Genomic DNA, 27,758 nt, shown 5'->3' on the forward strand with positions numbered 1-27,758 from the left:
TCTCACGAAAGAAAAAAGTAAAAACGCTTTTTTTCTGTTTCCGAGAGGTACACTCGCAGAAACAAAAAATGAAAACACATTTTTTTTTCTGTTTTCGGAAAGCACGGCCGTGTCTTTCACGGAAGCAAAATCATGCCTCTCGCAGAAGCAAAATCGTGCCTTTTGTGGAAGAAAAAAACATGTTTTTTTTCCGTTTTCAAGAGGCACGGCTATGCTTTTCGCGGAAGTAAAACCGTGCCTCTTGCGGAAGCAAAACCTTGCTTCTCATGAAAGAAAAGAAAATAAAAACGCAGTTTTTCCTGTTTTCGAGAGCCATGACCATGTCTCTCGCGGTAGCAAAAACATGCCTCTCGTGAAAGAAAAAAAATTACATTTATCGCGCAAATTTATTTTATATTTTTTTTAAAAAATTAAGAAAGACCGATGAAAAATCGAAAAGTTAAAATAACTCAATTTTTTTTCTTCTAAAACACTCAAAACACATGCGAAAAAAATTAAAAACCAAAGAAAGTATCTAAAACACGACACATGACGACGGCTGAGAGCATGCCAAATAACATGCTCTCAGCCTACATTATTATTAGCCTTCCGAAGGAAGGCTCGTCAACTAGTTGCCCCAGCAGGGCGCCGTTTAGGTTTGGCTGAGCGCATCGACCATGCCGGACGACCGAACGCACGAAGCAAAACCATAATGGGCCAGCCTAGTGACGCTCGAAGACGAAACACATTCAGGCGAGACGGAACGGAGCGTCGCACTAGGCGACATATAGCTCTGGTACGTTGAGGGTCCAGCAGCTTAAACCCTCGGTCCACTGCTGTGCGAACCTTCCTGCGCCCTTTCCCCTCTCCGTCGCGGGACGACGGTGTTTTCCAAGCTGAGGCGCTTCGTGGGCTCCATGGCGGCGGCGGCGGCGCCGGTGTCCGGCCATCTCCGGGCGCGGTGCCCCTGCTCGCCCTTCCGCCACCGTCGGCCGGTTCCTCCGGCCCTTCCCCGCCGAACAAGGTAGCTCCCTGTTGCCGGATTAATGAGGTTTTCGCTTTGGTTGGTTGCCTGCCTGCTCGTTTCCAGAAAGGTGAAAAGGATAGATACCGAAATTAAATTTATTGTTGTTCGTGACCGCAGAAGGTGATGTTTTCTTTGGTTCATGGGTAGGTGGCTATGTGATTATGCGCAGCTGCTATTCGCTAGGCCATATATCTCTGCATTGGATGTCAACAGATTGTTTTTTATACATACGTATTATATAAAGCCCCATGATGAGGAACCAGCAAAGGCCGTCAGTTGTTCGCTTCTTGGGGTCGGGTGGGCATGAATAAGAGCCACCTTCGACGCCGCCCTGTCCTTTCTCTTGTCCAATGGCTGCCATAGCTGAAAGAAGACGGTTTTGAAGATGCAATCAGCAGGATGATTAATCATAACGTGCCCAATACTCAATTTATTCCGAACAGTCCATAATGCCCATTTGACAACTTATTAGTTTCAGATGTAATGTTCGCTTTTTTTTCCTCTCTTCTTATCATAGTTAAGAATTTCAGTCCTATAAAATCTAATTTTCCAAATGTTTCTGGCTGACAGGCAACACTATTCCAATAGTTCAGACATTGGAATTAGAGAAAGCGGGGATTTCAGGCTTGGATTTTATGCCAACTTTAATGTGCAAAGTAGCAAACAAGAATGGATGAATGAGAGCAGGAAGATGTTTTATCTCAGAACCACCAACGGTGTCAGCAATAACATCCACAATGGAGCCACTCCTCTAAGGGCTGAAGATCTAAATCATGAACAACCCTCGGGTTCAACCTATCCTTCCATGTATAACAATCCAAGAGAAAGAGTGCCATCTAAATCAACTGTGAATAGATATGCCAATACAGATTTGGTCAAGTGTAGTTTGACAAATCGGTTTGCCCATGCTGTGTCGACCCCAACGAGTGTTGTTAACAATCACAACAAACTATCGAGCATGCCTAGTAGCTCTAAGGGGGAGATTTCTTTGCATGATTGGTCATCCATGGAAGCCCCTCTGCCTAATTTCTCAAATACGGAGGCAACTTCAGAATTTGATGGCAATGCTAATGTTGGGTATGAGAATAAACACAAACTTTTTGCCAAAAAGGTGGCTCCATCTTCCCCAGAAAAAATATCCTTGACCAATGAGTCTAAAAGCACACGGAAGGCCCTTGCTGGCATCTATGACGAAGTTTTGGTTGTTGACAATATCAACTCAGCTGAGAATGTTGTTCGATTGCTTACTACAAAGTACAAAAGCTTTGTTCATGCATGCGACACAGAGGTATTCTATATTTAACTAAAGCCCTGCTTCAATTATTTATTTCTCTAGAATGATTATGCTATATTCGTTATCAGCCACCATTAGATGCATATAAAGTAATAATTGGCAGCTGGGCAATAAATTTCTCTAGCGGAATAATGTCTCTTTACAGCGATGTTTCATGGATTGCATATGTTTTGTCCACTCTACATATTTATCACTAGAAGTTGATTTCTGATGGGCTATGGTCCCCAAATGGCCTTTGCCTCAAGAAATGGTTGATGTTTGGTTTGTGTCCCTCCATTATGAATTTAAGCTAAGTCGATAAAATCTCCTCCAAATGTTATGAAGAATGTTAAAATAGATACATTATAAGCAGTAAGTATTGGATTCTCATGGTTGCAGGTGTTAAGAGTACTATATATATAGCCATGTAGCCTTTTGTATTTACCCCATTCTATAAGGGGTCTTCTGCATATTTCCTGCACTTGTACATGTATATATACTGGCCTATGGCCACATTGGAATACAAGTTGCATATTCCTAACATGGTATTAGAGCTTTAGGTTATTTTTTTTCCGCACGCGCAACTCGTGCTAAGATCCAATCCCGCCGCCGCGTTCCTCTCTCCGGCTGCCCTGCTCCACGCCGTCCGCCACTCCTGCCTAGGCGCCGACGCTGCGCTTGGCTGCTGCCTACCCCGCGTGCAGCTTTCTCCGCTGCCACTGCTCTACTCCCGATCCGTTGGCACTTTTACCCACCCAGCCACGCCCGCAGGTCTCGATCTGCCTCTCGCTGGACGCATCCGCGCCTGACAGCCCCGTTAGTGCGCGCGGGATTGCTGCTCCATCTGTGCGAGGGCAGGCGCTTCATCCGATCATGACTCATGAGATCAGCCGGAGCTGCCCGTCGTGATGTGTGCTTCCTCGCCTGCACATGGTGTTCCTGCATGTGACATGTGCCTGCACAAGTCGTCCACTTGCTGCTGCTTTCCCACATGAAGATCCTGGTTCCAGCTACTGTTTGATCCTCGCCTGCGTCGCTCGAGGCTTCTTCAGGCTGCTTCCACGACGCTCTCCCGTGAAGGCCGCTACCTCTCGTGGCCTCTCTCCCGTGACAACCACTGCCCCCGCGGGCTCGATTCGGCCGCCCTCTGTTCGAATTGATTCGTGCCGCCACCGGATTCCGCTGCCACCCACTGGATCTTGCCAGTCCTGTGTGCTGGTGCTTCTTCCTGGTGTCGCTCGGCTGAAGCTTTGCTTCGTTCTGCTAAATAAATAAATAAATCATGGTGTCTCTCGTCCGCTGTTCGATGATTTCAGATGGTGTTTTCGGTGTTCCCTACACTAACCCCGTCTCGCACATGTGCCTTTCCTCGGTTCTTGGTGCTCGTCTGTCTATACAGTCGTCCCTTGAGGCGACTTCCGCAGGATGTGCTGGTCACTCTTCTGTGGCTCCTCCTGCAACCTCCGAACATGGTGATTGTCGCTCTACATCGACTCCTCTCGCGACTTACATCGGCTGTGCTGGTGCATATGACTCCATCGACCGCGTCTCGCACACGCGTCTTCCTTTGGCTTGGTGCTTGTCTGCATATAGCCTTGTCTCCTTCACCGGCCTTTGCGGACGCTGGTGGTCATGCTACACCGCCTCATTTAGCGGCTTCCATAGGTGGTGGTGGCCGCCCCTCTCCCGGTGTTACTGCATCGACTACTTCAGCTCTGTCCTTCACTAAGGAGGAGATTGCGCGACTTCACGCCCTGCCGAGTACCTCTGGCTCTCTATTCTCGGGTGCATCTACGTCGACCTCTTCAGTTGAGCAGGAGATTGTGCGACTTCGATGCCTGCTAGCTCCATCTTCCGGTTCTTCATCGACATGTTCTATTAGTTCTGCTATCGACTCTTCTGGCATTGAGAGACCACCTTCTACACAGTCAGGTACATTTCCATGGATTCTTGATACCGGAGCATCTTTTCATATGACTCATGATTCATCCACTTTGTCTTCTGTTTGTGCTCTTGATTCTCCTGTTCATGTTCTTACTGTCGATGGTACCGCCCTCCCGGTTAATGGTTGAGGCACTCTTAGCACCTCAACTTTTCATGTTCCTGATGTTGCCCATATTCCTCGACTTACCATGCACCTTCTTTCTAGTGGTCAGATTGTTGACTCTGGTTGTCGGGTCATTCTAGACTTTGACTCATGTTCTGTTCTGGACCGTCACACTGGTGCTCTCCTTGGTGCTGGCCCCCGACGCCATGACTCGCATGGTCTCTGGGAGCTTGACTGGCTTCACCTTCCCTCCGCTGCTACCGCCGCCAGTCTCTCCGCCTCTGTTGCCTTGTCTACTAGCTCTTTTCAGCAGTGGCATCATCGCCTTGGTCATTTGTGTGGCTCTCGTCTCATCTTCAGTTCGACGTGGCCTTCATGGATCCGTCTCTGGCGGTGTGTCTTTAGACTGTCAGGGTTGCCGGCTTGGTAAACAGATCCAGTTACCTTATCCTCATAGCGAGACTGTGTCTCGGCATCCTTGCGACCTTGTTCACTTTGATGTTTGGGGTCCAGCTCCATTTGCCTCGAAGGGAGGTCATCACTACTATATCATCTTCATAGATGATTTCTCTCGACACACATGGATATATTTTATGTCTTCTCGTAGTGAGGTATTATCCATCTATAAGCGTTTTGCTGCCATGGTTCACACTCAGTTCTTTAAGCCTATTCGTGTGTTCCGTGCTGACTCTGCTGGAGAGTATATCTCCAAGATGTTGTGTGGTGTTCTTGCCGAGCAAGGTACTCTTGCTCGGTTCTCTTGTTCTGGTGCTCATGCTCAGAATGGCGTGGTTGAGCACAAGCATCGTCACTTTCTTGAGATGGCTCGTGCGTTGATGATCGCCGCCTCTCTTCCACCTCACTTTTGGGCTGAGGCTGTTTCTACTACCACTTATCTTATCAACCTTCAGCCGTCCACTGCTTTGCAGGGCGGCGTTCCTTTCGAGCGTCTCTTTGATCGTTCTCCTGATTACTCGACGCTTCGTTTGTTTGGTTGTGTTTGCCATGTTCTTCTAGCCCTTCATGAACACACCAAACTGTCCGCTTAGTCTATTGAGTGTCTTTTTAGGCTATAGTGATGAGCATAAGGGATATCGTTGTTGGGATCCTGTCGCTCGTCGAATGCGTATTTCTCGGGATGTTACTTTTGATGAGTCTCATCCCTTCTACCCGCATCCATCTTCCTCGACCTTTTCAGTGGAGGATATATCTTTCCTCACTTTTCCTGACACACCTATCACTTCCGGTGAGCCCCTGTCCATCCGTCCCGTTGCCCCCGCTTTTCCCACTATTGCAGATCCGATGCCACCTTCTCCTATGGTTTCCTCACCTCGCTTGTCACAGGATTCTGCACCTTCATCCCCAGTGACTTCTTCGTCTAAATCCCTGAGTCTACCTCGGCGATTCCTCCTCGTATTCTTCCATCTTTTCCTTAGTATTATACTCGTCGCCCACATGTTGTGGATGCATCTACTGATGAGCCATCTACTTTTGATGTGCAATCTTCCTCCTCTCAGCCTACTTATGGATTGCGTCCTTGTCCGCTTCCGCTTCCGCTTGTTGATTGCCTTGGTTTTCCAAGCGTTGGTGCTGCTGTTCTTGAGTCGACTTCTTATCGTCAAGCTGTCGTTCATCCCGAATGGCAGTTTGCGATGGCAGAGGAGCATGCTACTCTTGAGCGCACTGGCATGTGGGACCTTGTTTCTCTTCCTCCTGGTGTTCGTCCAATCACTTGTAAGTGGGTTTACAAGGTTAAGACTCGCTCTGATGGTTCTCTTGAGTGCTACAAAGCTCGTCTTGTGGCTCGTGGCTTTCAGCAGGAGCAAGGTCATGATTACGATGAGACTTTTGCTCCTGTGGCCCATATGACCACTATTCGCACACTTCTTGCCGTGGCCTTTGTTCGTCACTGGTCTGTGTCTCAGCTTGATGTTAAGAATGCCTTTCTTAATGGTGAGCTACGTGAGGAGGTTTAGGGCGTGTTCGGGAGCCCTCTGGCTTCTGAAATCCTCGTATCCAGCCTCAGAGTCCAGCCGAACGGTTCCAATCCTGGTTATTGGGCCGAGAAGCTGGCTCTGGACTACGTGCAAAATCGACGGAGTCGCGGAGCCGGGAAAAGCTAGCTCCAAGGAAACTGGGAAGCGGGAGTTGAGAGAAATTACCTGTGCCTGCCACCGCGAAGTGAGCCCTGCGTACCGCTTCTCTCTCGTCAACTCCCTCCAGCGACTCGTCCCCCCTCGTCATACCCACAGGCCCCCTCCATTCCCCTTGTCCTTCCCGCAACCCTAGCCGCCGTCGTCCTCTCCTCGCGCGCGCAGCTCGCCGCCGTCCTATCCTCGCCAGAACAGCTCCCCGCCGTCCTCTCCTCACGCGAGCAGCTCGCTGCCGTCCTCTCCTCACGCGAGCAGCTCGCCGCCGTCCTCTCCTCGCGCGCACAGCTCGCCGCCGTCCTCTCCTCGCGCGGTGGGGCGCTCGCCGTCGGTGCCGTCGGTGGGGCACTCGCTGTCGGTCCTCTCCTCGTGTGTATGTCCGTGCGTGCTCTCGTGCCCGTCATTCGTGTGACATGGTTGTTAGCTTTTAACGAGAAGCTGCCGCACCGAACGGGATCGAAACTCGAGTTGGGGGACGGATTTGAGGATTTTTCAGCCCTGGGTAACTACCGAACACGCCCTTACATGCAGCCTCCACCTGGAAGCGGGAGTTGAGAGAAATTACCTGTGCCTGCCACCGCGAAGTGAGCCCTGCGTACCGCTTCTCTCTCGTCAACTCCCTCCAGCGACTCGTCCCCCCTCGTCATACCCACAGGCCCCCTCCATTCCCCTTGTCCTTCCCGCAACCCTAGCCGCCGCCGTCCTCTCCTCGCGCGCGCAGCTCGCCGCCGTCCTATCCTCGCCAGAACAGCTCCCCGCCGTCCTCTCCTCACGCGAGCAGCTCGCTGCCGTCCTCTCCTCACGCGAGCAGCTCGCCGCCGTCCTCTCCTCGCGCGCACAGCTCGCCACCGTCCTCTCCTCGCGCGGTGGGGCGCTCGCCGTCGGTGCAGTCGGTGGGGCACTCGCTGTCGGTCCTCTCCTCGTGTGTATGTCCGTGCGTGCTCTCGTGCCCGTCATTCGTGTGACATGGTTGTTAGCTTTTAACGAGAAGCTGCCGCACCGAACGGGATCGAAACTCGAGTTGGGGGACGGATTTGAGGATTTTTCAGCCCTGGGTAACTACCGAACACGCCCTTACATGCAGCCTCCACCTGGGTATTCTGTTCCTGTTGGCATGGTCTGCCGTCTTCGTCGCTCTCTCTATGGCCTTAAGCAAGCCCCTCGCGCCTGGTTTGAGCGTTTTGCCTCTGTGGTAATTGCCGCTGGTTTTTCAGTCAGTGCTCATGATCCAGCATTGTTTGTCCACCTCTTAGCTCGTGGTCGGACTCTTCTTCTCTATGTCGATGACATGATCATCACTTGTGATGACCCCGAGCATATTGCCTTTGTGAAGGCCCGTCTTAGTGAGCAATTTCTTATGTCTGATCTTGGCCCTCTTTGCTACTTTCTTGGGATCGAAGTCTCTTCTACATCTCATGGCTTTTTTATTTCCCAGGAAAAGTATATCCAGGATCTTCTTGCTTGTGCCGCTCTTAATGATGACTGCACTATTGAGACTCCCATGGAGCTCAATGTTCACCTCCGTGATACTGATGGTGACCCCTTGTCTTACCCGACGCGTTATCGTCATCTTGTCGGATATCTCTTATCCAGTCCATATTTTGAGTCAGTTTGTCTCCGCTCCCACTTCGGTTCACTACAGTCACCTCCTTCGTGTTCTCTGATATCTTCGTGGCACGATCTCTCACTGTCTGTTCTTTCCTCACTCCAGCTCATTACAGCTTCAGGTCTATTCGGATGCTATGTGGGCTAGTGATCCCTTGGATCGCCGTTCACTTTCTGCTTACTGTGTTTTTCTTGGTGGTTCTCTCATTGCCTGGAAGACGAAGAAACAGACTGCAGTTTCCCGTTCGAGTGCGGAGGCTGAGTTGCGAGCTATGTCTCTTTTGACGGCAGAGGTGACTTGGTTACGGTGGTTGTTTCAGGACTTTGGTGTTTCTGTCACTACACTACTCTTCTACTGTTTGACAGTACAGGTTCTATTAGCATTGCGTGCGATCCTGTGAAGCATGAGCTCACCAAGCATATTGGTGTTGCCGCTTTTTATGTGCGCGCTGGTGTGCAGGATCGGGTTATTGCTCTTCAATATGTGCCTTCCGAGTTACAGTTGGCGGATTTGTTTACGAAGGCCCAGACTAGAGCACAGCATGGCTTCTATCTCTCCAAACTCAGTGTTGTTTATCCACCATGAGTTTGAGGGGGGGTGTTAGAGTACTATATATATATAGCCATGTAGCCTTTTGTATTTACCCCATTCTATAAGTGGTCTTCTGCATATTTTCTGCACCTGTGTATATATACTGGCCTATGGCCTCATTGGAATACACGTTGCATGTTCCTAACAGCAGGAGCACATATGATCGTAGGTTACTGCTGGGATAGCAGCTTTGCTGACAACTCATATGTTCTACCCGCAAAAAAAGAAAAAAGAAAAAAGAAAAGAGAACTCATATGTTCATCACTTACGCCAAATGGTCTAATGTTGCTTATTCACGACAAGCAGGGAATGGTATTGCATGATGCACACTAAGCTCATTAAAATGTTCTGACTTTGGGTAGCACAATCTTATGCAGGTAGCAAATATTGATGTAAAAAAAGAGACACCGGTTGATCATGGAGAAGTAATATGCTTTAGCATCTATTCAGGAAATTTGGATGCACATGCCGATTTTGGAAATGGCAAAACATGCATTTGGGTGGATGTGCTAGACGGTGGGAGGGATGTCTTGATGGCGTTTGCTCCATTCTTCGAGGACATGTCTATCAAGAAGGTCCAGTTTTGTTCCTCCTTATTTATTGTGGAGTAATCTCTGACTATTGTTTCCCCTTTATGTGTTGTAACATTTCCTCGTGCCTCTTCATGTAATCCTTTTAGTTCTGTTCTTTTGTAACGTCTTACCTCAACAAACCTATAACTCCAGTGCCAGTATTTACTGTTGTGGATTACGTTGAAACAAATCGGATGTATTGCACTATTTTTATACTTGTGCATTTCATATAACAGCAAAATACCACCAGACTACATATCCAACAACAAATGTATATAGTATCACTGGATATTTCAAGTGCATACTGTTTTCTGATTGCTTGTGGTATCATGCCTTGATTTGCTTCTTCCTAAAACAAGTTTGCTGCTAAGATGCCATTGTGGCCTAGAAGCTGCTATATTTCAAGTGGCAATCTCAAAAAAATTACATGTTACAGATCACTCATGTTATATCAACTATTGCAACCTTTATTTTTTATTGAGTTGGTTGAAGCCATCATTTGTTTTTTCTCTTCATCATGTAGGTTTGTCATAACTATAGTTTTGATAGTCATGTCATTGAGAATTATGGAATCAAGGTGGCTGGGTTTCATGCTGATACAATGCATCTTGCACGCCTTTGGGATTCTAACAGGAGAACCGATGGTGGATATTCACTCGAAGGACTTACAAATGACCCGAGAGTCATGAGTGATGTTGGAAATGATTTAATTAAAACTGGAAAGGTATCAATGAAAACAATCTTTGGTACAAAAAAGATTAGAAAAGACGGAGGTGAAGGGAAAATTGTATATATTGAACCAGTAGAAAAGCTGCAAAGGGAAGACAGAAAGATGTGGATTTGCTATTCATCATTGGATTCAGTCAATACACTGAAGATTTATGAAAGCCTGAAAAGCAAGCTTGAAGCAAAAGAATGGATTTTCGATGGTTGTCCTAGAGGAACAATGTACGATTTCTATGAAGAGTATTGGCGTCCCTTTGGTTCCCTTCTTGTGAAGATGGAAACAGAGGGAATGCTTGTTGATCGTGCTTACCTCTCAGAGATCGAGAAAACTGCTGCTGCTGAGCGGAAATTGGCTGCAAATAAATTCAGGCAATGGGCATCTGAATATTGTCCAGATGCCAAGTACATGAATGTGAATAGTGATATACAACTTCGCCAGCTTTTCTTTGCTGGCATTGAGAACAGGTATTGTCGCCTTTTTGTGCCGATCTATTATTTAAGGTTCCAACATTGGAGGTCTTCTGGATTTCCATATACCATCTCCTATGATACTCTATCTTAAATAGTTTGTGACATCTTTAGGTTCTTAACAAAGCAATGTTACTAATTCTGGTGTTGATCTGAGTTAGCGTGCATTGACCCTTTGTGATTCATATGCACAGTGTGACACAGGCTATAGATTGTATGCTAAATATTATTACCACCCACACTTTGCTGCGAAGTATAAATATTCCTACATTACTTAGTCTACAACTCTACATTCTATTCATAGAGGATGCCTTTTTAGGAAAGAATATAAGTGGTTTTGTTAAATTTCTATCCTTGCAACTTAAGATGTATCTAATGATCAAAACATTTCAAGTATTTGAGAATCAAAGTTAATATTTAAATGATTTTGATCTGATGGTTAGTATAATTGTAGTGTTTGCTTCTTTTAGTTGGGTTTTTTCCTTAGGAGCCAATTTTAGGGTAAAGTAAGATAAGATTGATTTTTTTGTTGTTTCTGTCATTTATAATGCTTCATATCAACAAGAGGGGGAATTGCAAACTGGATCTTCCTTTGCATTTGGTTGGGCCTGCCAGTCATTCTGTGTATAATAATTCCTAAAAGGTGTAAACTGAACTCTCTTTAAATATGTACCTGCTCGCCAATAGCCATTGCTTGTGCATGATTTTTAGGACTGTTAAATTCTCTAATCTTTGTGGTAGGCATAAACATGGTGAGACCTGGCCACAAAGTAAAATGTTTAAAGTGCGAAATGATGAAAACGTAGCTCCAGAGGGCCAGAAGGCTTCGAAGTTCCGCACAATCGAACTTTCTGGTATTGTGGAAGATCTGAAAATTGATATGTTCGCCCCAAATGGGTGGCCTTCAGTCAGCATTGATGCATTGAAAATATTGTCTGGTAAGATACCCATGGATCAAATTTACACAATAGAAGACGACCAAGAGCGAGATGAATATAGCAATGGTTCAGAACTTCCCGAGCAGGATATAGAAGCGGCATCATCATATGGAATTGCATATGAACCGTTTGGTGGAGGAAAGAAGGGAACAGAAGCATGCCATGCCATTGCGGCTCTGTGTGAAAGGTCCTCTATCGACAAGTTGATATCCAGCTTCATTCTTCCCCTGCAGGTTAGCCTGCTGATCTTATTTATACCGACTAGAGCTGTCGTTCCCACCTTTACTTATAGGATGCATTTACAATGCAAATCAAGCTGTGCGACATGCTCAGTTCAAATATTGTTTACCTGGTGCTCCGCGAACCATTGAGTGGCTATTTTGCTCATCATGTGATATGGCGGCCTTTTTTAGAGGAGGCATGGGTGCAGCTAAAGTTGGTGACGTGTGCATCGTCAAGTATGAATTTTAGAAGCTTGATTAATGCTGTTTGTTACTTGGCGCAAAATGGGTTCATATGGATTCTGAGAAATTCCCATGATGCTACTTGTACACTATGACTCTTCGAGTATGTTTAAAGGTTTATGTGTGCTGACATCTGCTTGTGGGGTCAAGTTAACCTTGAAGTATTAGTGTCACGAGTATTGTTACTCTTAAGTCAAACACTATTTTATCCATGATAGGGAGATAATATATCATGCAAGGAAGGGCGCATTCACTGCTCGCTAAATATCAACACTGAGACAGGGCGCTTATCAGCACGAATACCAAATTTGCAGGTATGCATCTTTTGCATTTCATTTGTTGTTTTAAACCAGCATCTCCCCGATAATAACAGCCCACTTCTCAGTTGTTATAAATGCAAGGTGTATTGTATACAAGAAAAGAGTGTTAGAAACAAACAAATGATAGGTGTATTTTAGAAGAATCGAATACTCACTCCGTTCCAAAATACTTGAAGTTCTAGGTTTATCTTAAGTCAAGCATCTTTATGTTTAACCAAATTTATTGAAAAATATACCAACATCTACAACATCTAATTAGTTTCATTAGATTCATCATAAAATATATTTCATGTTATATAAATTTGATGTTGTAGATGTTAATATATTTTTGTATACATGGCCAAACTTAAAGAAGTTTGACTTAGGACAAACCTAGAACTTCAAGTATTTTTGGAACGGAGGGAGTATGTGTTCAAGAAAGAATAAAAGATGCAAATAAGCACTACCAACTTCTGCTCACCAGTGTGCTTGTTTTGGTACGATACTAAAAGCTGCTGTTTCACAGATGCTCTTATCCTAGATGGGCGTGTTATGTATATGCACGTTCTCTGCTGCTTCTCCCGAGCTATGCAAAGGAGACTCTGTGAACTGCTATGTAAAGGAGACTGTGTGAAGTACTTAGGGACGAAGTTACATATGCTATAAATTTCATAAAGCACACGAGCTGATGATAGGTTCAAACTTGAGCATTCACTAGTGGCGTTAGTATAGTGAAATTAACCTGCATTGTCTTTTGGGAAAGCCTTCATGGCTAGTTTTACTTCATATGAAAAAGCGATACATCATCCACCATAGGCTAAGAATAGACGAGGGTGGACTCTCCAGCCAGAGACGGAGGATAAGTCCTGGCCCCGGTCGCTAAAGAATCAGCAAAACGATCTGTTTCACGCGGGCAATGCTCAAAAACTATCTTACCGAACTCACCCCTAAGATTAAAACAATCATCAATGATGGGTGCTGCGCCTGAAGAGGACCAATCCTTCAGTACAATCGCTTCAGTCATGTAGGCATCCTAGGTAGGACCAATGAAGAAGTTTTCCGTGGCAACAAAGTCGACATTGAGCTTTTGCATACCTTGTGGAGGTTTTGTCCATCTAAGCTGCTTTGTTGGATGTGCTACAGTATTTCCAGCATGCGTATAGTTCAGTGCGAGGGCTTGGATTGCTGATGCTGACCTTTCCACAGTCTGACTCTCCTCACCATTTACACACCGATGCCTTTCCCACCACAAAAAACCAGCATCTAACAGCATAGAGAGAGGCCATGGGTATTTGGCTGAGGTATACCTGGTTTGCATCAGAGTTGCACAGTAATTTCTCAAGAATAGCTGAGCCAGCTCTACCGATCTCTAGAGCTTGATTGATCTTGTCTGTTACTCCCAGCCTGCTCCAAACTTTCCTAGCTCGCAGGTGAATAATGCATGTCTAGTATCCTCTTTGGCCTTTTCACAGATTGGACATTGGGAAATTGTTCCAATGTGGCGATCAGCAAGGACAACACGGCACGGGATCACACCACGAAGCGTACGCCACATGAAAATCTTCACCTTCAATGAGACATTTAACTTCCGTGACTGTTTCCAAACGGGGTTTAGCAGCGATCCGCTCTCCCCTGAATTCTGTTTCAGAATTTCTCCGTATGTCGACTCCCATTTAAGATGGTAGGCCGATCTGACAGAGAACGTGTACGACTTTGTGAATTGCCAAGCCACGAAATCCTCCATTTCACCATCTGGCAGCAGAATCTGGAGGATTCTGTTGGAGTCGACATCCCAGAAATTATCCTGGACCCAAGCCAGGACTAACACCTCTTCCAGTTATTATTTTCCGTGGAACTGCTGGAGGGGATCGATGGGTCATCCCAAATGTGGATGTTGGCCCCATTATCCACTCTCCAAATGCATCCCTTCTTGAATGTTTGGATTCCTGACCATATGCTTTGCCAGACATAAGTTGAGCCTTTCTTCAGTTCAACTGACAAAATATTCCCATCAGGGAAATATTCGGGCCTCAAGATCCCCGCACACAAGGACTGATTATATTCAATAAGTCTCCAGCATTTCTTAGCAAGTAGTGCTTGGTTGAAACTAGCAATATCATGAAAATCCCATACCTCGTTTTTCCTTTGGTATGCACATTTCCCACCAAGCAGACCAGTGCCTAGTTGTTGGTTGTCATCAACTCATCATCACCCAACCAGTATCACGGATCGCGTCAGTGATTCCCTTGAGATTTTTTGCAGGAGCCTAAAGACCGGCATTGCATACGTTCGGATTGCTTGAGCCACAGCTTTTAGAAGCACCTCCTTGCCTCCCATGGACAAGGTCTTCTCCTTCCACCCATTGACTATTTGGCTAATACGTTCCACCAAGTGCATGAAACCTTGGTAGCGCAAGTCTTCCAGTCCACAATCCGCTAGGGCATCTCGGAAGTCCTCCATCGTACGTACTGGATGTGCATTCCCTCCTTTCTCATGAGAATAGATTATCTCATTGAAGTCAATATAGATCCGTCAAGCTTTCGTTGCAGCTTTCCCGCCTAATTTGTACCATTCCCTAGTTGCAGTATCTTATTGGTGCCGTTAATATTATTTTGAAACTCAATGTGCATGAATAATCTCCCTTGCAGAATCAACCTGCACTTGAAAAGGATCGATATAAGATCCGCCAAGCTTTTGTTGCAGCTCCAGGGAACTCTCTTGTTGTTGCTGATTATGGCCAGGTATGTTAAATGCCAAATGATGCTCTTAGTATTTCTTTGTCTCTTGGAATCGCCAAATCTATTTCACCCTGATGAAAGATACATTTCCATGTAGCTGGAGCTGAGGATCTTAGCCCATCTTACTAGTTGTAAAAGCATGCTGGATGCTTTCAAGGCTGGTGGTGACTTTCATTCTAGAACAGCCATGAATATGTACGAGCATGTACGTGATGCTGTTCACGAAAAGAAAGTACTTCTTGAGTGGCAACCTCAACCAGGTCAAGAGAAGCCTCCAGTGCCATTGTTGAAGGTACTTGACTCTGTCACTAATATTCTGACAGTGGCATATGTTTTAAAGCTATGCTTGGTTTCATTTGAACTGTTTAAGGCAAGAGCGGGTGCCCACGGCCTTCGCGTCATTCTGCCGTCCACTTGGGACGTGCACTAGTGTCACTGATCCTCATTTGTACTTGACCTCCTAGGAGGATTGTATCAAAACTCTACCTTTTCAATGCAATGAAATGCAAAGGTCCTTTGCATTTTCTCGAAAAAAAAATTGTTGGTTCCACTTCAATGCAGTTATATGTAGTTAGCAGTTTACTTGACCAAACTCATGCACTTCTGTAAATGGTTGAGGATGATTGCATACCTTTTGGATCTGTGAAGTTAGCATTTAGAATGGTGTCGTTCCGCGAAATTTGTTGCATGCCCCACTGCACTACACAAAGTTGTCAAATGTCACTGTTCCACCCAAGATTGATGCACTCATTCTGGCATGGGGCGTTCATGAAGACATGAAACCAAGCATGCCATATTCATTGTTTATCTGCTTTGGACACTCTTCTCACTTAATATTTTTGGCCTTGCATCTCCAGTACTCCTCTCACGCATGACAGGATCTTGCGTTACTTTTTTCTACTTTCACAGCAAAGTAACTATTTAATTAGATTGTTATTGAGCATGAATCTTCTGCATTTGCAGTTTTTGTGTATTAGATGCTTTTGCTTTGTACTCTGTAGAATTGTGTTGTATGAAACTAAATTTGATGTCTTCCTTTTGATTTCAGGATGCTTTTGGTGCTGAGAGAAGGAAGGCTAAAATGCTTAATTTCTCTATTGCATATGGAAAGACAGCTCAGGGACTATCCCGTGATTGGCAGGTATGAACTCTGATCATCTGCATTTTGAACTGATTAGGATAGTTGGTGTCAACAACCCAACCCAGGTATGTTTAGGAAACAACTTCATTAGGTCATCTCTTACACACTTAACCCAGATGTATGCGTCAGTTGAACATTGTTCTTTATCATATGTATGTGCATCAGCTACGAGTAACATGTTGCACTTTTCTCATCTCCCTCCTGCCTCTTGTGCCTAGGATGTATTCTCCTTTGGCCTTCATTCCTCCACATGCTTATACAAATATATATGCAGGATCAGTACTTCTGTTTGATAGGTTATATTAATTACTGTTATGGATTCAACTTGATTGTATTGCAAGGCCCAAGGGGCCAGTGGCGGAGCTACAGCAAGGCCGAGTGGGCCATGGCCTGCCCAGTCCATGAGTTTTTTCTATTGTATACCTACTGTTGGGCCATGCAAAATAAGCCCAGATACGTATTTCCTTCAGCGGGCCTGCCCAACTAATTGGGCCAAGCTCCGCCACTGCAAGGGGCATATATATATTACACAAGACTTGGGGTATAAGGAAAGGAAACATAGCCTAATAGGACTCCTAGACCTAATACTAACACTCCTTAACAATTACCACCCAAGAAAATATTGATCCAGGATGGAAATCAGATCAAAGACTGATATATATCTTGTGCGCAGCAACTTTTATTCAGCAAACCCTCTGTTTGTTTCTACTGAATTATAAGTTATATGTGAAATTAGCTCTATTTGTTGACTATACTAGCGTGCTAGAGAAGTGCTATGGTACAGTTTCACAAACAACATATTCTTAGAAAATATTACTATGGTGCAATCAGTTCAGGTTTTATAGCTTACCATCTTACTAGGTGTCTGTCAAGGAGGCAAGGGATACACTCAAACTCTGGTACAGAGATCGAAAAGAAGTTTCAGCTTGGCAAAAGAGGCAGAAAGAGCTTGCTCGTGAAAAATGCGAAGTATACACATTGCTAGGACGGTCACGCCGCTTTCCTAACATGACTCACGCACCCCATGGTCAAAAAGGTCATGTTGATCGTGCTGCTATAAATGCACCAGTGCAGGTACTTGGTACTGATCAAGTGATTATGGCCCAATGTCTGTGATGCTCGACTTCTTTCTTTGTTTGGAAAATCATAAATAATGATGCATTTTCTATTCAACAGGGCAGTGCAGCAGATGTTGCCATGTGTGCAATGCTTGAGATAGAAAGAAATGCTCGCCTTAAGGAGCTTGGTTGGAGACTCCTATTACAGGTTGATATCACTTTTTTGGTTTTTCTCTTCTGACAACAAAGTAGGACTTGTACTAAGAAGTACTACGTAAATGGGAAAGGCAAAATGCGATAGTTACATCATACTCCCTCCGTCCCAAAATTCTTGTCTTAGATTTGTCTAAATGTGGATGTATCTAGTCACGTTTTAGTGTTAGATACATCCGTATCTAGACAAATCCAAGACAAATTTTTTGGGACGGAGGTAATACTTTATAACTAACAACTAACTAGTCAGTTTCCTTGCAAAGTATTCTATTCCAACCCCAGATCTGGCCTAATACGACATTTTTTATCGGCATTTCTCAGGTGCACGATGAAGTGATACTGGAGGGCCCTACAGAATCTGCTGAAGCAGCCAGGGCCATCGTGGCAGAGTGCATGTCCAAACCCTTCTATGGAACCAACATCCTGAAGGTGGACCTGGCTGTTGACGCCAAGTGTGGAAAGAGTTGGTATGACGCCAAGTAGAAGTTGTTCTCGCATGCACGGACACGGCGGGATTGGGCTGGTGTAGATATTGCAGTTCCAGTAGCGGCAGAAGCAGTGCAAGCATTGAATAACGGTAGTGGTGGCACGAAGGAGTTGCAATGCATAGGACTCCCTCCGGTCCATATTCATTGTCTTTGTACTAAATCAGCGACAATTAATATGGATAGGAGGGAGTAGCAGAAATCTAGTACGTCGATTGTATTAGTCTCCAGAGTTTAATAGGATCTTTTGGTCTCCAGCGCTCAATAGGATCTGATGAGGTTCAGATAAGTTAATCGTATGACAGGGCAGCTGTTGTGCGTGTTGTTGTTGAGGTTTAACTACTTCAGTGACCTATTGCATTCCAGTGAGGCCTAACTCTGCTGCGGTGTTTATTCATGTTGGTCTGAGGGAATTGCTCATTTATTCCCAGTTCTGGTCTGCTGGCAAACGCTGGAATTTGATATAAATTTCTCCAGGAATCAATTTAGACAGTGGTTTGTGATCCATTTTGCCGTTTCAACTCAACATTTTACCTATTTCATCATTGTCTGACCAAGTTTTCCGTCCATCTAGCTGTGGATCTCAGGTGCCTAATCTGGTGGCGATAAGGCTTCGGCCTGGTCGGTGTTGTAAACATAGGCACATGAGATGAGATATTTCGCTTGGCAGAATTTTACCCTCCGGGTCTAGTGTTTTGGCGCGGACTTCGAGGTTCGCCGGAGTAGTTGCCGGAGAAGACGACGGAGAGGAAGGAGAGGTGGCCGGTGAGGTGGGGGTGACCGGAGTCGGCGGGTCCAGGCTGGATCCGGCCGGATCTGGCGCGGGCAGTGGTGGAGCTTGGCGGGGCGGCGAAGGGCGGCGGCGTCCAGTGGCGAAGAAGGGCGGTGGCGCGGGGACGCGGGCGGTGGCGAGCGGGCGCGGGCAGCGGCGTGCTCAGGCGATGGCGGGCGCCTCGGGCTCGGAGGGCCCAACCCGGGCTCGGGCGGGCCGGTGCGGTGGGCGGCGGCGGTTGCTGACATGTCGCGCCCTGATTGGCGCGGGACGGCGGGACGGCGGTGCGGTTGTGTCCAGCGAGGTCGGACACGTCCGGCGGCGCGGGAGGAGCGAGGCTAGGGTTTTGCTCCGAATTTTCGGGGGAGAGGGTCTTTTTTATAGGCAAGGGGAGTTAGGAGAGTCCAAATGAGGTATGGTTTACGCCCACAAGATCATTATCCAACAACGGAGAGCATGGTGGGGGTTTAGATGGGCTAGTGGGCTGTTGTGGAGGGGTGTTGGGCTGCAATGAGAGAGGAGTTTTTGCGGTTACCCGGTTAACCGTTGGAGCATCAAATGACCTCCAAATGGAACGAAATTTGACAGGCGGCCTACCGGTGATATACCAAGGTCACTCGAAAAATCTCGGCCCATTCCGAGAACTTTTTTTATCCCGCTCACGAAACGAGATCTGAGGGGTGCAACGGGTGCATGTGTGAGTGTCGGATTTCGAAACGGACAACGGGGAAAATGTCTGGATGCATGAGACGAAGACGAATGCAAAGGAGATGCACATGATGACATGAGATGAAATGCATGACATGAACAAAATGCAATACGAAGACAAAACCCAACCACGGAGGAAAATAATATATCACATAGCCGGAAATGCAAGAGTTGGAGTTACAGTTATGGAATGTTACATCCGGGGCGTTACAACTCTCCACCACTACAAGAGGATCCCGACCCGAGATTTAGGACTGAAAGAACTCCGGATATTCAGAACGGAGGTGATCCTCGCGCTCCCAGGTGGCTTCTCGGTCGGAATGGTGAGACCACTTAACTTTCAGAAATTTGATTGGCTTGTTGTGAGTTTTGCGCTCGGTTTCTTCAAGAATGGCAATGGGATGCTCATGATAAGAAAAATCTTCTTGGAGATCAATCTCTTCAAAGTTGATAGTACACTAAGGCGTCTTGAAGCACTTGCGAGGCTGTGACACGTAAAACACATCATGCACATTTGCGAAGTTTGGACGGGAGCTCGAGTTGATAGGAGAGGTCGCCTCTTTTGTCAATGATCTTGAAATGACCCACGTATCTCGGGGCAAGCTTCCTTTTGATACCGAAGCGCCGAGTGCCTTTCATTGGAGAGACGCGGAGGTATACATGGTCTCCGATCTCGAAAGCCAAGTCATGGTGCTTGCTATCATAATAACTCTTCTGGCGCGATTGCGCGTCTTTGAGATTTTCACTGTTGACTTTACACATTTCTTCAGCTTCTGTGATCAAGTCGTTGCCAAGAAGTTGGCTTTCACCAGTCTTGGGCCAATTGAGAGGAGTACACCACTTTCTGCCATAAAGAATTTCGAATGGGGCCTTGCCCGAACTTGCTTGGAAGCTGTTGTTGTATGAGAACTCGGCATATGGGAGACAATCTTCCCACTTCATACCGAAAGAGATGACACAAGCTCTGAGCATGTCTTCGAGGATTTGATTGACTCGCTCGACTTGGCCACTTGTTTGCGGATGAAAAGCCGTGCTGAAGCGAATGTTGGTGCCCATGGCCTTCTAGAAGGAGTCCCAGAACTTAGAAGTGAAAATGCATCCATGTTCTGAAGAGATCAATTGCGGAATACCGTGCAACGAGACAATTCTGGAGGTGTATAGCTCTACCAACTGAACTGTCATGATAGATTCTTTGATTGGAAGGAAATGAGCCACTTTTGTAAGCTTGTCAATGACAACGAAGATAGCATCATTCCCACGCTTGGACTTGGGAAATCTAGTGACAAAGTCCATTTCGATATGATCAAATTTCTATTCTGGAATAGCAAGAGGTTGGAGGAGACCAGCTGGTCGTTAAAGTTCTGATTTCACCCTTCGATAGACATCACATTCATTCATGAATTGAGCAATCTCTCGCTTCATTTGAGTCCACCAATATGACTGCTTGAGGTCATGGTACATCTTCGAATTGCCTGGATGAATGGAAAGAAGAGAATTGTGCGCTTCGTTCATTATGACCTTCCTTAGATCACCTTTAGGAACCACAATCCGGTCCTCAAAGAATACGGTGCCCTTGTCATCAATGCGATAGCACTTGTATTTGGATAAGCCCTTGGCAATACCGTGTTTCACCTTCTTCACCATGGTATCAAGGAGTTGTGCCTCACGAATTTGATCTTCCAAAGTTGGAGTGACTTGAAGGTTGGCAAGAAAACCTTGAGGAACAACTTGGAGATTGAGCTTGCGGAAAGCTTCACAAAGATCCGGTTGGAATGGCTTGAGAATTAAGCTGTTGCAATAAGCTTTCCTGCTCAAAGCATCTGCAATCACATTGGCCTTCCCTGGAGTATATTCAATACTTGGATTGTACTCTTGAATCATTTCGACCCAACGAGTTTGCCCGAGGTTGAGGTTGGGTTGTGTGAAGATATACTTGAGGCTCTTGTGATCGGTGAAAATGTCCACTTGCCTTCCCAACAAGAGATGTCTCCATGTTACTAATGCATGGACAACTGCCGCCAACTCAAGATCGTGAGTGGGGTAGTTCCTTTCATTGGGCTTCAACTGACGAGAAGTGTAGGCCACAACTTTCTTTTATTGCATTAACACGGCGGCGAGACCTTGCAACGAGGCATCACAGAAAACTTCGAATGGCTTGGATTCATCAGGAGGAGTTAGGACAGGAGCTGAGACGAGTTTCTCTTTGAGAGTGTTGAAAGCAACGTCACACTCAGGAGTCCAGGAATACTTGACATGCTTATGGAGGAGGTTGGAAAGAGGCTTTGCAATCTTTTAGAAATTCTCAACAAATCTTCGGCAATAGCTTACAAGCCCAAGGAAACTACAGATCTACTTTGACATCCTGAGGAGGCTCCCAGTTCACAATTGCAGAAACCTTCTACGGATTAACATCAATGCCTTTGGCGGAGATGATGTGGCCAAGATGAAGAACTTCATCAATCCAAAACTCACATTTGGAGAACTTAGCATAGAATTTATATTCTCTAAGCTTGTCGAGCACCAATCACAAATGCTTGGCGTGATCCTTCTTATTCTCGGAGAACACCAAGATATCATCGAGATACACCAGGATGAATTCATTTGTGTAGGGGTTGAAGATGAAATTCATCATGCGAGAGAATGTTGGAGGGGCAGTGACAAGGCCGAAAGACATGACAATATATTCGTAAGAACCGAAACTTGTTCTGAATGCTATCTTGGGGATATCTTCTTCACGAATTGAATCTGATGATAACCCATACGGAGGTCAAGCTTGGAAAACATCTTTGCACCTTTGAGTTGTTCGAAAAGCTCATTGATGTTGGGAAGTGGGTACTTGTTTTCGATTGTCTTCTTGTTCAACGGATGGTGATCAACGCAAAGTCGGTCTGTGCCATCTTTCTTCTGGACAAAAATAACACCATAACCCCATGGAGATAAAGTCGGTCTGATCAAACCCAGACACTCTTGTTCATCGAGTTGTTTCTTCAATTCTTTCAGCTCCTTTGGTCCCAGTTTGTATGGACGCTTGCAAACGGGTTCAGTACCGGGCTCAAGATCGATAACGAACTTAACTAGCCGTGTTGGGGAACATAATAATTTCAAAAAATTTCCTACACACACGCAAGATCATGGTGATGCATAGCAACGAGAGGGAAGAGTATCGTCCACGTACCCTCGTAGACCGTAAGCGGAAGCGTTATGAGAACGCGGTTGATGTAGTCGAACGTCTTCACGATCCGACCGATCCAAGTACCGAACGCACGACACCTCCGAGTTCAGCACACGTTCAACTCGATGACGTCCCATGAACTCCGATCCAGCAGAGCTTCACGGGAGAGTTCCGTCAGCACAACGACGTGATGACGGTGATGATGTTGCTACCGACGCAGGGCTTCGCCTAAGCATTGCTATGATATGATCGAGGTGGATTATGGTGGAGGGGGGCACTGCACACGGCTTGGAACAATCAACTTTTGTGTCTTGGGGTGCCCCCTGCCCCCGTATATAAAGGAGTGGAGGAGGGGAGGGCCGACCCTCTACTATGGTGCGCCCTAGGGAGTCCTACTCCCACCGGGAGTAGGATTCCCCCCTTCCATGTAGTAGGAGTAGGAGAGAAGGAAAGGGAAAAGAGAAGAGAAGGAAGGAGGGGGCACAACCCCTCCTCCTAGTCCAATTCGGACTAAGCCTTGGGGGGTGCGCAGCCTCCCCTCTCTCTTTTCCCTAAAGCCCAATAAGGCCCATATACTCCCCGACGAATTCCTGTAACTCTCCGGTACTCCGAAAAATATCCGAATCACTCGGAACCTTTCCGATGTCCGAATATAGTCATCCAATATATCAATCTTTACGTCTCGACCATTTCGAGACTCCTCGTCATGTCTCCGATCTCATCGGGGACTCCGAACTACCTTCGGTACATCAAAACACATAAACTCATATTACCGATCGTCACCGAACGTTAAGTGTGTGGACCCTACGAGTTCGAGAACTATGTAGACATGACCGAGACACGTCTCTGGTCAAGAACGAATAGCGGAACCTGGATGCTCATATTGGCTGCTACATATTCTACGAAGATCTTTATCGGTCAAACCGCATAACAACATACGTTGTTCCCTTTGTCATCGGTATGTTACTTGCCCGAGATTCGATCGTCGGTATCTCAATACCTAGCTCAATATCATTACCGACAAGTCTCTTTACTCATTTAGTAATACATCATCCCGCAACTAACTCATTAGTTGCATTGCTTGCAAGGCTTATAGTGATGTGCATTGCCGAGAGGGCCCAGAGATACCTCTCCGACAATCGGAGTGACAAATTCTAATCTCGATCTATGCCAACTCAACAAGTACCATCGGAGACATGTGTAGAGCACCTTTATAGTCACTCAGTTACGTTGTGATGTTTGGTAGCACACAAAGTGTTCCTCCGGTATTTGAGAGTTGCATAATCTCATAGTCAGAGGAACATGTACAAGTCATGAAGAAAGCAGTAGCAACAAACTAAACGATCATCATGTTAAGCTAACGGAATGGGTCAAGTCAATCACATCATTCTCTAATGATGTGATCCCGTTAATAAAATGACAACTCATGTCTATGGCTAGGAAACTTAACCATCTTTGATTCAACGAGCTAGCCAAGTAGAGGCATACTAGTGACACTCTGTTTGTCTATGTATTCACACATGTACTAAGTTTCCTGTTAATACAATTCTAGCACGAATAATAAACATTTATCATGATATAAGGAAATAAATAATAACTTTATTATTGCCTCTAGGGCATATTTCCTTCAGTCTCCCACTTGCACTAGAGTCAATAATCTAGTTCACATCTTTATGTGATTAGTTCACATCTCCATGTGAATAATACCCAAAGGGTTTACTAGAGTCAATAATCTAGTTGAGGGAGTCCTGGATTAGGGGGTGTTCGGGTAGCCGGACTATACCTTCAGCCGGACTCTAGGACTATGGAGATACAAGATTGAAGACTCCGTCCCGTGTCCGGATGGGACTTTCCTTGGCGTGGAAGGCAAGCTTGGCGATGCGGATATTCAAGATCTCCTACCATTGTAACCGACTTTGTGTAACCCTAACCCTCTCCGGTGTCTATATAAACCGGAGGGTTTTTAGTCCGTAGGACAACTTCATCATACAACAATCATACCATAGGCTAGCTTTTAGGGTTTAGCCTCCTTGATCTCGTGGTAGATCTACTCTTGTACTACCCATATCATCAATATTAATCAAGCAGGACGTAGGGTTTTACCTCCATCAAGAGGGCCCGAACCTGGGTAAAACATTGTGTCCCTTGTCTCCTGTTACCATCCGGCCTAGACGCACAGTTCGGGACCCCCTACCCGAGATCCGCTGGTTTTGACACCGACATTGGTGCTTTCATTGAGAGTTCTTCTGTGTCGTCGCTTTCAGGCACGATGGCTTCTTCGATCATCAACCACAATGCAGTCCAGGGTGAGACTTTTCTCCCCGGACAGATCTTCGTCTTCGGCGGCTTCGGACTGCAGGCCAAATCGCTTGGTCACCTTGAGCAGATCGAAAGTTACGCCCCTGGTCATCAGGTCAGGTTTGGAAGCCTAAACTACACGGCTGACATCCGCGGGACTTGATCTTCGACGGGTTCGAGCCACAGCCAAGCGTGCCGCACTATCTCGATGGGCATGATATAGCTCTACCGCCGAACAGCGCCTTGGAGGCCGCACACGCATCGGTTCCGACCATTGATTCGGAGCCCACTGCGCCAATCGAGGATCAGCGGTTGGACGCTGCCTCAGGGGCTGCGATCTTAGAGGCGATCGAGCCGAACTCCAGCCCCGCACTCTGCATAGCCCGTGACTCCGAGGAGCCGGATTCCTCTCTGAACTTCGAGCCCCCCGCGCCCCCGCCAATCGAATCCGATTGGGCGCCGATAATGGAGTTCACCGCTGCGGACATCTTTCAGCACTCGCCCTTCGGCGACATCCTGAATTCTCTAAAGTCTCTCTCTTTATCAGGAGAGCCCTGGCCGGACTACGGTCAGCAAGGTTGGGATACGGACGATGAAGAAATTCAAAACCCACCCACCACCCACTTCGTAGCCACTGTCGACGACTTAACTGACATGCTTGACTTCGACTCCGAAGACATCGACGGCATGGACGACGATGCAGGAGACAAACAAGAACCAGCACCTGTAGGGCGTTGGAAGGCCACCTCTTCATATGACATATATATGGTGGACACTCCAAAAGAATGGAGATGGCGATGGAACAACGGTGGACGATACCTCTAAGAAACAGCCCAAGCGCCAGCGTCAGCGGCGCCGCTCTAAATCCCGCCAAAGCAAAAACGGTGATTCCGGCACGGGAGATAATACCACTCCGGATAGCGCCGAAGAACACCCCCTCCAGCAAAATTCGGCACAGGAGGACAGAGAAGCCAGCCCTCACGAGAGGGCGGCGGACCAAGAGGTTGAGGACGATAATTATACGCCTCCCTCCGAAGACGAGGCAAGCCTCGACAACGACGAGTTCGTCGTGCCAGAAGATCTTGCCGAACAAGAGCGTTTTAAACGCAGGCTCATGGCCACGGCAAGCAGCCTCAAGAAAAAGAGGCAACAGCTTAGAGCTGATCAGGATTTGCTAGCTGACAGATGGACTGAAGTCCTTGCGGCCGAAGAGTATGAACTCGAACGCCCCTCCAAGAGTTACCCAAAGCGCAGGCTGCTACCCCGACTAGAGGAGGAAGCACCTACATCACCAGCGCATGACATGGCCGACCGGCCACCTTGTGGCCGCGACAGAGAGGCCTCTTGGCCCTCCACTCAAGCCATGCCCCGGCACCGCGTCAAGCATACTAAGGCACGGGAAAATGCGCCCGACCTGCGCGACATCCTGGAGGACAAGGCAAGGCAAACAAGATGGATCTACGGATCGCGCAGGCGCCCCACGGCACGTGACTGTGATCGTCACTCCGGACGCAATGAATTCGGCCGGGCTGAACTCAACAGACAAAGCTCCTTTGAGCTGCGTCGTGATATAGCCCAATACATAGGCGCCGCACACCCACTATGCTTCATAGATGAAGTAATGGATCATAAAATCCCTGAGGGCTTCAAACCCGTAAACATCGAATCGTACGATGGCACAACAGATCCTGCAGTATGGATCGAGGATTATCTCCTTCATATCCACATGGCCCGCGGCGATGATCTACACGCCATCAAATACCTCCCACTCAAACTTAAGGGACCGGCCCGGCATTGGCTTAACAGCTTGCCAGCAAACTCAATCGGTTCTTGGGAGGACCTGGAAGCCGCATTCCTTGACAACTTCCAGGGCACTTATGTGCGACCACCAGACGCCGATGACCTAAGCCACATAATTCAGCAGCCAGAAGAATCGGCCAGGCAATTCTGGACACGGTTCCTAACAAAGAAAAACCAGATAGTCGACTGTCCGGACGCAGAGGCCTTAGCGGCCTTCAAGCATAATATCCGTGACGAGTGGCTGGCCCAGCACCTGGGACAGGAAAAGCCAAAATCTATGGCAGCCCTCACGACACTCATGACCCGCTTTTGCGCGGGAGAAGATAGCTGGCTAGCTCGCAGTAACAACTTAACCAAGAACACTGGTAATTCGAATACCAAGGACAAAAGTGACAGGTCGCGTCGGAACAAACAAAAGCGCCGCGTTAACAGCGACAGCAACGAGGATACGGCAGTTAATGCCGGATTCCGAGGCTACAAATCCGGTCAACGGAAACAGCCATTCAAAAGAAAAACTCAGGGCCCATCCAGTTTGGACCGAATACTCGACCGCTTGTGCCAGATACATGGCACCCCCGAAAAGCCAGCCAATCACACCAACAGGGATTGTTGGGTGTTCAAGCAGGCAGGCAAGTTAAGAGCCGAAAACAAAGACAAGGGGCTGCATAGCGACGACGAGGAGGAGCCCAGGCCGCCGAACAACAGTGGACAGAAGGGATTTCCCCCGCAAGTGCGGACGGTGAACATGATATATGCAACCCACACCCCCAAGAGGGAGCGGAAGCGTGCGTTACGGGACGTATATGCGATGGAGCCGGTCGCCCCAAAGTTCAACCCATGGTCCTCCTGCCCGATCACCTTTGACGAAGGGACCACCCCACTAGCATCCGTCACGGCGGCTTCGCCGCATTGGTTCTAGACCCAATCATGGACGGATTTCATCTCACAAGAGTCCTCATGGACGGCGGCAGCAGCCTGAACCTGCTTTACCAGGATACAGTGCGAAAGATGGGCATAGATCCCTCGAGGATCAAGCCCACCAAAACGACATTTAAAGGCGTCATACCAGGTGTAGAAGCCAACTATACATGCTTAGTTACACTGGAAGTGGTCTTCGGATCTCCGGATAACTTCCGAAGCGAGGAGTTAATCTTCACATAGTCCCGTTCCGTAGTGGCTATCATGCATTGCTCGGGCGAACCGCATTCGCAAAATTCAACGCGGTACCGCACT

General features: G+C 47.0%; 1 protein-coding gene and 1 pseudogene across 1 annotated transcript; both read left to right on the plus strand.

Moving 5' to 3' along the window:
* Positions 1-780: 780 nt before the first annotated feature.
* LOC125518356 (DNA polymerase I A, chloroplastic) lies at positions 781-18,282 on the plus strand. Its single transcript, XM_048683231.2, has 12 exons — positions 781-1,003; positions 1,577-2,294; positions 9,051-9,248; positions 9,769-10,436; positions 11,181-11,610; positions 12,060-12,155; positions 14,789-14,881; positions 14,976-15,170; positions 15,927-16,019; positions 16,881-17,093; positions 17,196-17,285; positions 17,612-18,282. Exons 1-12 carry the CDS (start codon positions 897-899, stop codon positions 17,771-17,773), a joined length of 3,063 nt encoding a protein of 1,020 aa, XP_048539188.1. The 5' UTR covers positions 781-896; the 3' UTR covers positions 17,774-18,282.
* LOC147959764 (uncharacterized) lies at positions 2,311-9,043 on the plus strand (annotated as a pseudogene).
* Positions 18,283-27,758: the final 9,476 nt, after the last annotated feature.

Source organism: Triticum urartu, chromosome 7A (genome assembly GCF_056163025.1).
Source record: "Triticum urartu cultivar PI428250 chromosome 7A, HENAU_Tu73, whole genome shotgun sequence".
NCBI classification, from domain to species: domain Eukaryota; kingdom Viridiplantae; phylum Streptophyta; class Magnoliopsida; order Poales; family Poaceae; genus Triticum; species Triticum urartu.

Bases quoted from the DNA above. Each gene is read 5' to 3' on its own strand.
- LOC125518356 (XM_048683231.2), top strand. From the start codon at position 897: ATGGCGGCGGCGGCGGCGCCGGTGTCCGGCCATCTCCGGGCGCGGTGC. The intron at 9,249-9,768 runs GTCCAGTTTTGT...TTCATCATGTAG, and splicing joins AGGACATGTCTATCAAGAAG to GTTTGTCATAACTATAGTTT. The intron at 12,156-14,788 runs GTATGCATCTTT...TCTCCCTTGCAG, and splicing joins CACGAATACCAAATTTGCAG to AATCAACCTGCACTTGAAAA.